At 47.1% G+C, this 12,162-nt stretch overlaps 1 protein-coding gene across 5 annotated transcripts in view; it reads right to left on the minus strand.

Moving 5' to 3' along the window:
* Positions 1-12,162, minus strand: part of NAA35 (N-alpha-acetyltransferase 35, NatC auxiliary subunit) — a 193,834-nt gene that overhangs the window by 111,451 nt on the left and 70,221 nt on the right. For all 5 annotated transcript variants that reach the window (XM_063913776.1, XM_063913775.1, XM_063913777.1 and 2 more), the window contains 2 exons: positions 11,093-11,271; positions 9,687-9,746 (listed from right to left, as the gene is read on the minus strand). In XM_063913776.1, the coding sequence (XP_063769846.1) occupies positions 9,687-9,746; positions 11,093-11,271 (239 nt within the window). The remainder of the gene's footprint in view (positions 1-9,686; positions 9,747-11,092; positions 11,272-12,162) is intronic.

The raw sequence follows: 12,162 nt of genomic DNA on the forward strand, positions 1-12,162 counted from the left end.
GAGCCCAACTTCCTAGTGGAATGGGCCCGGCAATCCTGCCGTAGAATGAGCCTGCTGAATCGTGTTGCAGATCCAGCGAGCAATAGTCTGCTTAGAAGCAGGAGCGCCAACCTTGTTGGCTGCATACAGGACAAACAGAGCTTCTGTTTTTCTAATTTGAGCCGTCCTGGCTGCGTAAATTTTTAAGTCCCTGACTACATCAAGGGATTTGGAATCCTCCAAATCTCCCGTAGCCACAGGCACCACAATAGGTTGGTTCATATGAAATGACACCACCTTAGGCAAAAATTGAGGACGAGTCCCCAACTCTGCTCTATCCTCATGGAAAATGAGATAGGGGCTCTTATGAGACAAGGCCGCCAAGTCTGACACCCGCCTTGCAGATGCCAACATGACCACCTTCCAAGTGAGAAATTTTAACTCAACAGTTTGAAGAGGCTCAAACCAGTGAGATTTTAGGAACTGTAACACCACGTTAAGGTCCCATGGTGCCACTGGGGCCACAAAAGGAGGCTGAATGTGCAGCACTCCCTTTACAAAAGTCTGGACTTCTGGGAGAGAAGCCAAACCTTTCTGCAAGAATATAGAAAGGGACGAAATCTGTACCTTAATGGAGCCTAACTTTAGGCCCATATCCACTCCAGTCTGTAAAAAGTGGAGAAACCGGCCCAAGTGGAAGTCTTCAGTAGCAGCATTCTTGGCTTCACACCAGGAAACATACTTACTCCAGATACGGTGATAATGTTTCGTTGTCACCTCCTTCCTAGCCTTTATCAGAGTAGGGATGACTTCCTCCGGAATACCCTTCCCAGCTAGGATTTGGTGTTCAACCGCCATGCCATCAAACGTAACCGCGGTAAGTCTTGGAACACGCAGGGCCCCTGCTGTAACAGGTCCTCCCTGAGAGGAAGAGGCCATGGATCTTCTGTAAGCAGCTCCTGAAGATCTGAATACCAGGCCCTTCGAGGCCAATCTGGAACAATGAGTATTGTCTGCACTCTTTTTCGCCTTATGATTCTCAGTATCTTTGAGATGAGAGGAAGAGGAGGGAACACATAGACCGACTGAAACACCCATGGTGTCACGAGAGCGTCCACCGCTACTGCCTAGGGTCCCTTGACCTGGCACAATACCTCCGAAGCTTCTTGTTGAGGCGTGACGCCATCATGTCTATTTGAGGAAGTCCTCAAAGACGTGTTATCTCTGCAGAAACTTCTTGATGAAGCCCCCACTCTCCTGGATGGAGATCGTGTCTGCTGAGGAAGTCTGCTTCCCAGTTGTCCACTCCCGGAATGAATACTGCTGACAGAGCGCTTACGTGATTTTCTGCCCAGCGCAGAATCCTGGTGGCTTCCGCCATTGCCACTCTGCTCCTTGTCCCGCCTTGGCGGTTTACATGAGCCAAGGCTGTGACGTTGTCTGATAGAATCAGAACCGGTCGGTCGCGAAGAATATTCTCCACTTGTCGTAGGCCGGTGTATATGGCCCTCAATTCCAGTATGTTGATGTGTAGACAAGCCTCCTGAAAAAAAAATGAAAATTCCTTCCTTGTGTGACTGCTCCCCATCCTCGGAGGCTCGCGTCCGTGGTCATCAGAACCCAGTCCTGAATGCCGAACCTGCGACCCTCTAGAAGGTGAGCACTCTGGAGCCACCACAGTAGAGACACCCTGGCCCTGGGGGACAGTTATTTTCTGATGTATTTGAAGGTGGGACCCAGACCACTTGTCCAGAAGGTCCCACTGAAACGTCCTCGCATGAAACCTGCCGAAGGGGATGGCCTCATAGGTCGCCACCATTTTCCCCAGTACTCGAGTGCACTGATGGACTGACACTCTTTTCGGTTTTAACAGGTCTCTTACCATGTTCTGGAGTTCCTGGGCTTTTTCCCTTGGGAGAAAAACCTTCATCTGTTCTGTGTCCAGAATCATGCCTAAGAAAGACAGCCGAGTCGTTGGAACCAACTGCGACTTTGGTAGATTTAGAATCCATCCATGTTGCTGTAGCACTCCCAGGGAGAGCGACACGCTTTTCTGCAACTGTTCCTTTGATCTCGCTTTTATCAGGAGATCGTCCAAGTACGGGATAATTGTGACTCCTTGCCTGCGTAGGAGCACCATAATTTCCGCCATTACCTTGGTGAACCACCTCGGGGCCGTGGAAAGCCCAAACTGCAACGTCTGAAACTGGTAATGACAGTCCTGTCATGCGAATCTCAGGTATGCTTGATGAGGAGGATATATGGGGACGTGAAGGTATGCATCCTTTATGTCTAACGACACCATAAAATCCCCCCCTTCCAGGCTGGAGATGACTGCCCTGAGCGATTCCATCTTGAACTTGAACCTTTTTAAAAACAGGTTCAGGGATTTTAGATTTAGAATGAGTCTGACTGAGCCATCCGGTTTCGGGACCACAAATAGGGTTGAATAGTACCCCTTCCCCTGTTGCGTTAGGGGAACCTTGATAATCACTTGCTGTTGACACAGCTTTTGAATTGCAGCTAAAATTATCTCCCTCTCTGGGTGAGAAACTGGTAAAGCCGATTTGAAGAATCGACGAGAAGGCACGTCTTCGAATTCCAGCTTGTAGCCTGGGATACAATTTCCATCGCCCAAGGATCCACGTCCGACTGAACCCAGACGTGGCTGAAGAGTCGAAGACGTGCCCCCACCGGTGCGGCTTCCCTCAGTGGAGCCCCAGCGTCATGCGGTGGATTTAGTAGAAGCCGGGGAGGACTTCTGTTCCTGGGAACTGGCCGTAGCAGGCATTCTCTTCCCTCTACCCTTATCTCTGGCGAGGAAGGAAGAGCCCCGACCTCTTCTGGACTTATGCGACCGAAAGGACTGCATCTGATACTGAGGAGTTTTCTTTTGCTGTGGGGGAACATAAGGCAAAAAGGTAGATTTACCCGCAGTAGCTGTGGAAACTAGGTCCGCGAGACCATCCCCAAATAAAACCTCACCCTTGTAAGGTAAAACTTCCATATGCCTCTTTGAGTCGGCATCACCCGTCCATTGGCGGGTCCACAGTGCTCGCCTAGCCAAAACCGCCATCGCGTTGGCCCTTGAACCTAGTAGTCCGACGTCTCTCATATATAAGACTGCGTCTTTGATGTGACCTAAGGTCAACAAAATGGTATCCCTATCTAGGGTATCAAGATCAGCTGACAAGGTATCTGTCCAAGCTGCTACCACGCTACAGACCCAAGCCGATGCTATAGCCGGTCTGAGTAAAGCACCAGTATGTGTATAAATTGATTTTAAAGTCGTTTGCTGTCTGCAATCAGCAGGATCTTTGAGAGCTGCCGTGTCTGGGGACGGTAGCGCCACCTTTTTGGATAAGTGCATCAAAGCTTTATCCACCCTGGGTGAGGATTCCCACCGTACCATGTCCTGTGCCGGGAAATGATACGCCATAAGAACTCTTTTGGGAATCTGCAGTTTTTTGTCTGGAGTTTCCCAAGCTTTTTCAAATAACGCATTCAGCTCATGCGATGGGGGAAATGTTACCTCAGGTTTCTTTTCCTTAAACATGTGTACCCTCGTGTCAGGGACAGAGGGGTCATCTGTGATATGCAAAAAATCTTTTATTGCAATAATCATATAATTAATACTTTTGCCCACCCTTGGGTGTAGCCTTGAATCATCGTAGTCGACACTGGAGTCAGAATCCGTGTCGGTATCAGTGTCTGCTATTTGGGATAGGGGACGTTTTTGAGACCCTGAAGGACCCTGTGACACCGTCAAAGCCATTGATTGACTCCCCGTATTATCCCTGGAATCTGCTTTGTCCAATCTCTTAACAAGGTCACATCTCTTATGTAACAAGGTCACATTTGCAATTAAAACATTCCACATGTCCAACCAATCAGGTGTCGGCGTTGCCGACTGAGACACCACAATCATCTGCTCCACCTCCTCTCTAGAAGAGCCTTCCGCCTCAGACATGCCGACACAGGCGTACCGAGACCCCCCACACTCACAGGGATTGTATATATATATATATATATATATATATATATATATATATATATATATATATATATACACACAGTTCCCCCGATAAGGCCCTTTGGAGAGACAGATAGAGAGTAAGCCAGCACACACCCGGCGCCAATAACACTGGAAACAAAATTCCCAGATAAACAGCGCTTTTATATATTCATATAGATAAATCTATACACTCACTGCGCCTTACAAGTGCCCCCCCCCCTCTTTTTTTGCCCTCTGTCACAGTGTTCAGCAGGGGAGAGTCCGGGGAGCCAGCTTCTGCAGTGTGCTGTGGAGAAAATGGCGCTGGTTAGTGCTGTGAGATCAAGCTCCGCCCCTTCAGCGGCGGGCTTCGGTCCCGCTCAAATTTATTTATACTGGCGGGGGATTATAAAATATATTGCCTCCGCAGCCTATATATTCATATGAGCCAGTCCTAGAGGTTTATTGCTGCCCAGGGCGCCGCCCCCCCCCCCTGCGCCCTGCACCCATCCGTGCCTGCAGTGTGTGTAGTGTGTGGGAGCAATGGCACGCAGCGTTACCTCATAGAAGATCTGAAGTCTTCAGCCGCCTTTGAAGTCTTCTTTCTTCGTATACTCACCCTTGCCAGCAGTGCTCCCTGAAAATAAAAAACCTAACAAAATTCTTTTTCAGAGAAACTCAGGAGAGCTCCCCTGTAATGCACCCAGTCTCCTCTGGGCACAGGATCTAACTGAGGTCTGGAGGAGGGGCACAGGGGGAGGAGCCAGTGCACACCCATTCTAAAGTTCTTTATAGTACCCATGTCTCCTGCGGAGCCCGTCTATACCCCATGGTCCTTACGGAGTCCCCAGCATCCTCTAGGACGTAAGAGAAAGTACTTTTAGCCTTCTGTGCGGAAGAAGCCGTACTAGGTAGGATAGCTGTTTTAGCAGTAGCCAGATCAGCCACAATCTTATTTAGGTTTTCTCCACAGAGAATGTCTCCTTTGAAAGGAAGCACCTCCAGGGTTTTCTTGGAATCAAAATCCACTGACCAGGATCTCAACCAAAGGATATGTCTGGCCAAAACGGATGCAGTAGGCATCGGAGGCCGCCTCCTTAAGGTACAGAGAAGCCGTGGCAATGGCCCTCATTCCGAGTTGTTCGCTCGCTAGCTGCTTTTAGCAGCCATGCAAACGCTAAGCCGCTGCCCTTTGGGAGTGTATCTTAGCTTAGCAAAAGTGCGAACGAAAGGATCGCAGGAACGGCTACAAAATATTTTCGAGTAGTTTCTGAGTAGCTACATACCTACTTCTAGCTTGCGATCACTGCAGACTATTTAGTTCCTGTTTTGACGTCACAAACGCGCCCTACGTTCGGCCAGCCACGCCCGCGTTTCTCCAGGCACGCCTGCATTTGTATCTGACACGCCTGCGTTTTTCAGCACACTCCCTGAAAACGGTCAGTTACCTCCCAGAAACGCCCCATTTCTGTCAATCACTCAGCGGTCAGCAGTGCGACTGAAAAGCGTCGCTAGATCTTGTGTGAAACTGCATCGGCTTTTGTGAAAGTACTTCGCGCATGCGCAGAAGTGCCGCTTTTTAGCCTGATCGCTGCGCTGCGAACAACGGCAGCTAGCGATCAACTCGGAATGACCCCCAATATACGAGAGACATTGTCGAGCATGCTCAGACGCATCGGAAGACAGTTCCGCCTCGAGGTCCTGAGCCCACGCCTCAACAGCTTCAGCAGCCCTAGTCGCTGCAATAGTTGGCCTTTGTACAGCCCCCGAAAGGGTATAAATCGCTTTTAAACAGCCCTCCACACGACGATCCGTCGGTTCCTTCAGATGGGTGACGGTAGTTACTGGCAAAGCAGAGGAAACTACCACTCGCGCCATATGAGAATCTACAGGCGGTGGGGTTTCCCAATTTTTACACACCCCCGCAGAGAGAGGATAGCGAGCCAACAGTTTCTTATTCGGTGTAAACTTTGTCCCAGGATTTTCCCAGGATTCCTGACGTATGTCAACCAGGTGTTTAGAATAGGGTAAAACCTGTTTAACCACCTTCTTACGCTTAAACCTATCCGGTTTCTTGGAGACAGTTTCAGGCTCAGAATCATCAGACACCTGAAGAATGAGCCGCATCACCTCAATCAAATCCGAGACATCCACGGATGACTTCCCTTCCCCATCTGAAACATCATTATCAGTGTCAGGGGGGTCAGTATATGCATCGTCCTCCTCAGAGGATGTGACGGTTAGAGCCGTGGACTGGGAGGAGGTAATGGCCCGTTTAGAAGACGACTTAGTCTTAGGCGGGCGAGGGTGACACTTAGATTTAGTCATAGATCGGTTCAAATTCTGTAACTGAGTGGAAAGCTGATCCGCCCATGGCAGGTTCACAGCAGGGACCATAAACTGTTGCAGTGGCACAGGTGGTCCCACAGGGGGCGCCAATCTAGTCACAAGCGTGTTTAACAATGTGGAGAATGTAGCCCAAGGTGGGTCCTGTGAAACCCGAAGCGCTACTGACCCACTGAGGGGTAATGAACCTGAACTCTCAGCTGCCATATTATCCTCCATTACGTCTGCGGCCTCACTACCACGCAGTGTGGGAGAGGCCCCAACGTCGTTGCCACGTGTAGCAGACATAACTATGTGCACAGTAATGGGCAACCCGGTACAAGGTGTAGCAGCACTATACCTGGCAAGAACTCTCAGAATAGAAGCCTAAGATGGCACAGACCGGGAGTTCAAGAGATATAGAATATATGGTGACAATAAATCACAAGCAAAAATACCCCAAATGTATATCTTGTGATACAATCCTATATTAAATACAGAAAAACCTAAAACACTTGGCCCCCTCAGGTATAGCAATATAGGAATAGCCCACTGAGTAAAATACCCTGCAATAAGGCAACCACGCAGCAGCTACATGCACACACACATATATATATATATATATAGTCACAAATTTACCATGCAGAAATTATGTACCATAAACTGCACTGGACTAGCAATACAAAGTAATACTCAGTATGGCTATATGTGATAACTATAGATATAACAAACACAGTAAGCACTGGATGTATATCACAGGGTGTTTGTACCACACAACCCTGAATGTATGCACTCTTTCTTAACAAACACAGTCCCAGTGACAGGTAGAATACTCAAGTGTCCTGTAGGAAGCACAGCACTGGCAGTCAGGCGGTTCCACAGAGGAGGATTTGCCCCAGCAATCCCAGGAACAGCAAGGCTCTATCAGTAATGGCCGCTGACCAGGAGTGAAGGAGAAGGAAGCAGCTCAAGGGCGGGAACATTGTATAAATGGCGCCCTGGGGCTGGGGGGAGGGGCCTCAGGTCCGGCCTGTTCCCCCTGCTGGCATCCCCACCGGGTGTGCGGGCAGAACTAACAATGGGGGAATTGGTACTAAATCCCCCTGACCTGTGCCCAAAATAATACCCTGGTGGCTAGTTGAGCAGCTGCCCAGTACTCGGTGTCCACGCCAGCGCGCGGCCCGCCTCCCACGGCCGCGCTGGATCGCGGTAAAGTGATGCACAGAAGCCCCTTACCTCCCCCTTGTCTGCGGCCCCGCGATCCGGGAGACGGCAGCGTGTATGTGACTCACATTTCGGAAGAAGCCTGCGTCTCTGCTGCAGTGACCCGGCAACCCCGGCGCGGGAGTATACAGCGCCGCTGGGGGTGATGGAGCTGCACGCTGGAAAGTCTCTAAGACTTTGCCAGCAGCAGCCCTTGAAGTCTTTAAACAGATTACTGTTCAGTTTTTAGCAAAAAAAACTCTGAAAAAGGCTGCTTAAGGCAGCCACCTGTAAAGTGCCTGCATACTGCAAGGCGCCAACTTACAAACTGAGCTCCCTGGCATGGAGGCGGGGTTATAGAGGAGGCGACGCTGTGCATCTTGGGAACAGTCAAAAGCTTTGAGCCTGTTGGTGCCTCGGATCAATATCCTACTCTACACCCCCGATGTTAATCTTTGTGGAGCCCAGTGTACCCCGCAGCAGAAATTTAGACGCCCCCATAAATTTTTCTGAAACCCTCTACTCATTTGGCTAAACTTTGTGCCCAATCTGGTTCGGGTAGCGAAACCTGTTACCTGGATGCTTCTCTATCCTTACGAGAAGCAGCCAGTTCTGCAGAAAGATCAAACATGACCCCAGCCAGCTGAGCTAACCAAGTAGGAGTGGGGTCCTGCATAGAGGCAAGACTTTCCATTGGGTTTGCTGACTCACATGTATCACAGTACAAGGAACCCTCAGTTTGTTGTGTGAATTTGGCTGACCACTTCTTACAGGACTATAGCTTCTGCCTGTCATCTTGTCAAAGTCAGACCACACCCTCACACACAAACAGAAAAGAACTTTAGAGAAGGGAGAGCATACAGGAGAGGGACAGTCACAGCTGCCCTATAACAATAGCTATAGAACACTGCAACTACAACAGGTGTTTCTGTATGTATATAACTAAAATTACATCTCTTCTATATCTCCCCTGTAACTCACGCTACCAGAGGTCCCTTCTGAGTGGTGAGTGAGAAGATGGCCGCTGTCTCGTGGACAGGACGCCAGCCCCGCTGCCAGAATGACGCTGTAAGCGGCCGCGTGTAATGGCGCTGCAACGCCGGGAAGGAGAACCCGCCAGGAGCGTAGCTCCGCCCCCCGCTTCCAAGTGCCAAATTCTTAACTGCTCAGTGTAGATTTACAGTGCAGCGGCGGGCTAAGTAGTACCGCCGCGTCTAGCCGGACGCCGTACCAGCGCTGGGGAGGGTGTCCTCTAAGAAGTGCTTCTCCCGGAGACTCTGCTAGTCAGAGCTCCAGGCTATACTCACCCCCTGCCAAGCTGAAACGGCTGGGCACAGGCTGTGGGGACCTTACAGGATGCTGCATGCAGCTCCTAAGGAATTACCTCCAGGACTGATGTCCTTGTAGCCGGGAGCTCTGGCTGCAGACTAAAGAAAGCTGTGCCAGAGTCCCATCGTTAGCTCCCTCGGTGCAGACAGACAGGGGCAGTAGGCTGCCTGTTTGTCCTCAGCTTCTTAAAATAGAAAAATCTCTGGAGAAGCCCAGAGAGAGGGCCGGCTCCATCGGGCACATTTTTCAAACTGGTTTGTAGGGGAGGAGCCAATCACTATTCTAAACGATTTAAAGTGCCAGGCTCCCACTGGTCCACCATCTATACCCCACCGTAAAAATCCTCCAGTGTCCCCTAGTGGATGAAGGAGAAAACGCAATTAACATGTTTGGGACTTAAATTTTTATGGCTGTTGCTCATTTTTTTTTTCACTAATAAAATTACGGTATACAGATTTGTTAATATTTGAGTATTTGCAAGCACACTGTTTTTGTGGGGATATGTTACTATTCAATATATTATTCTGGGTACTTCCCATGCCACAGTCCTGTTTGCAGTCCATTACCAGGCTTTTCTCCATTCTGGTTCTGTCACCACGTACAAGTTAGAACTTCATATAGAAAAGTCTCTTACTCTGAGTGTAGTAATTGCTATATTGCCAATTAAATATAGCATTAGCTTGAGTCAGCTATTAGATCATACTTATAACAACTACATTTTACAGGATTATAACAGCAGCTCATTTGACAGTGTGATTGTTGGACTTAATGCTTTATCAGGAAGTTGTAAAAACATCAACTGTCTGATAATATATTTAAAAAAATAAATGAGAAAGATATGAGAGACAACATTTACCTGCAGGAGAGATCTTGAAAGTACACAAGGAGATTGTTCACTGAATTCACAGAAAAAATCCTAGGAAACAATTTAGTACTATTAGTAAATGTAACACACAAAAAATCAAATACCTTTTAGAGCTGGAACAACTAGAAATTAGCAACATTTTTAAACACACTAATGGTAAGTGTATTAACACTATGGGTTCAATCCAATTAACCATGCAGGGGCAAGTTGCCGTTGCAGCAGCACTGAAAGACAACAGCGGCATCACAATTCTCCCCCTCACGGCCCAATCTCAACCCGGACTCGCATTTTTTTTGTGCGTAATCCTATGGGGCCGCAAACAAAAATCTGAGGTCAATTGGTGTTTTAGTTTTGCAAACCAGTACTAATAGGGGCAACAACTGTGAAAATAGCAAAGTCACCAGGAACACTGATTTCAGTGCCTGCACACCTCAGAAGCACACATGATATGTATATGACATCTAAAGCACAAGAAAATCCTACATGCTTCTGGTTCTCATCTGAAGGGCAGAGATGTGCAGGCTCTGGGATCAGTGCATTAACTTGCAGTATCCGTTATTAATTATTCCAGTAAATATGAATGAAGTCCTTCGCTATACATAAAGGTGCACGAGATTATACAGGAGATGCAGAGAGAGATCACCAAGATCTAAAAAGAAAAATTATGGGATCCAGTTATATATGAGAACTTAATAAATTTCGCTAAATTATTTTGTATTTAATACTGTGGGATAAAGGGACAAGTACACTATATATGCAAAAATAAAAATGTATCTTTATGGCACCTCAACCATAAACCTAAAACGTACAATAAATAGAAAAGCCAGTTTGTGCGTAAACTGGCAATCAGTATAGTCAATGGAAGAGACTGTATAGCAGTTTTACAGGGCAGGTGAGGAGTAGTACACTTCTGGATATAAAATTACAGAGAGCTAGAGCTAATTTATATGCAATATATTTGGTTAAAATAACCATTAATTCAAAATAAATCTAGTTCATAAGAAACAGATTGTTATGTAAAATGTTCTCTTAAATATTTCATCTAGCCAACAGCAATCGAATCACTCAAGAAAAATGCTGAAGATGATCCAGAAATTAGAAACAAACTAACTAGTACAAGGAAAAGCAATGCAATACAGTATTTTAAGGTTCATGCTTAAGGTGGCCATCCACTACTCAGACTTGTCTGAACTGCAGATAGCATCAGATTTCTCTTGAACTCTCCCGGGAGCGTCACAGGAATCGGATCAGACCCTGGCATCCAATGTGACACTTTTCTTCAGATATATGACGGTCAGATGCATCAAAATCTGAAGAAAACTGCCCAAATCTGACTAGTGGATGGGGGCCTTTACCCTGAACCAAAAACAGTGGTCTGTATTAAGCAGTAAACTTACCAAAATACTGTGAAGGTTACATAAGTTGACGACTTCACACACCGTTTTAATTCTATCTATTAATTTATAAAAATAATTCACCATCTCTTCTTTCTTAATTATTTTTGCATAACGAGGAAAAGTTGGAGGAAGCAACCGCTGGTTGACCAAGGGCTCAAATCCCATCATAATTGGATGGTCTAAAACAAAACAAGCACATTAAAACATTAATGTAGACATAAGTCTCAGCTCATCATTGCTGCACAGTCATAAGATATGCTGGACCACAACTTTGGAGTTAAGGTCTTAAATGAAGCCTATTCACTTAAAGGGAGATGTATCAAGCCTCAGAGAGAGATAAAGTGGAGAAGTTGCTCTAAGAAACTAATGTTCTGTCATTTCATAGACTGGGCCAGACACAAGGCAGTTGATTAACCGCTTTTCCTTATGATCCACCAAGGGAAAAAGTTCAGCACAAGGAACATTAGATTGGAGACTGTAAACCAACTGATCAGACCGTGACTCAATGGCCACCTTCACCCAAGCCACAGCCAAGAGAGGCCTAATAAATGCTGCTGCAAACCTAAAAATAAGATTTTACTTACCGGTAAATCTATTTCTCGTAGTCCGTAGAGGATGCTGGGGACTCCGTAAGGACCATAGGGAATAGACGGGCTCCACAGGAGATAGGGCACTTTAAGAAAGCTTTGGATTCTGGGTGTGCACTGGCTCCTCCCTCTATGTCCCTCCTCCAGACCTCAGTTAGAGAAACTGTGCCCAGAAAAGATGAACAGTACGAGGAAAGGATTTTTGTAAATCTAAGGGCAAGATTCATACCAGCCACACCAATCACACCAAATAACTTGTGATAAACTACCCAGTTAACAGTATGAACAATAACATAGCCTCGGTTCAAACCCGATCAACTATAACATAACCCTTATGTAAGCAATAACTATATACAAGTCTTGCAGAAGAAGTCCGCACTTGGGACGGGCGCCCAACATCCTCTACGGACTACGAGAAATAGATTTACCGGTAAGTAAAATCTTCTTTTCTCTAACGTCCTAGAGGATGCTGGGGACTCCGTA

Source organism: Pseudophryne corroboree, chromosome 1, assembly GCF_028390025.1.
Source record: "Pseudophryne corroboree isolate aPseCor3 chromosome 1, aPseCor3.hap2, whole genome shotgun sequence".
NCBI classification, from domain to species: domain Eukaryota; kingdom Metazoa; phylum Chordata; class Amphibia; order Anura; family Myobatrachidae; genus Pseudophryne; species Pseudophryne corroboree.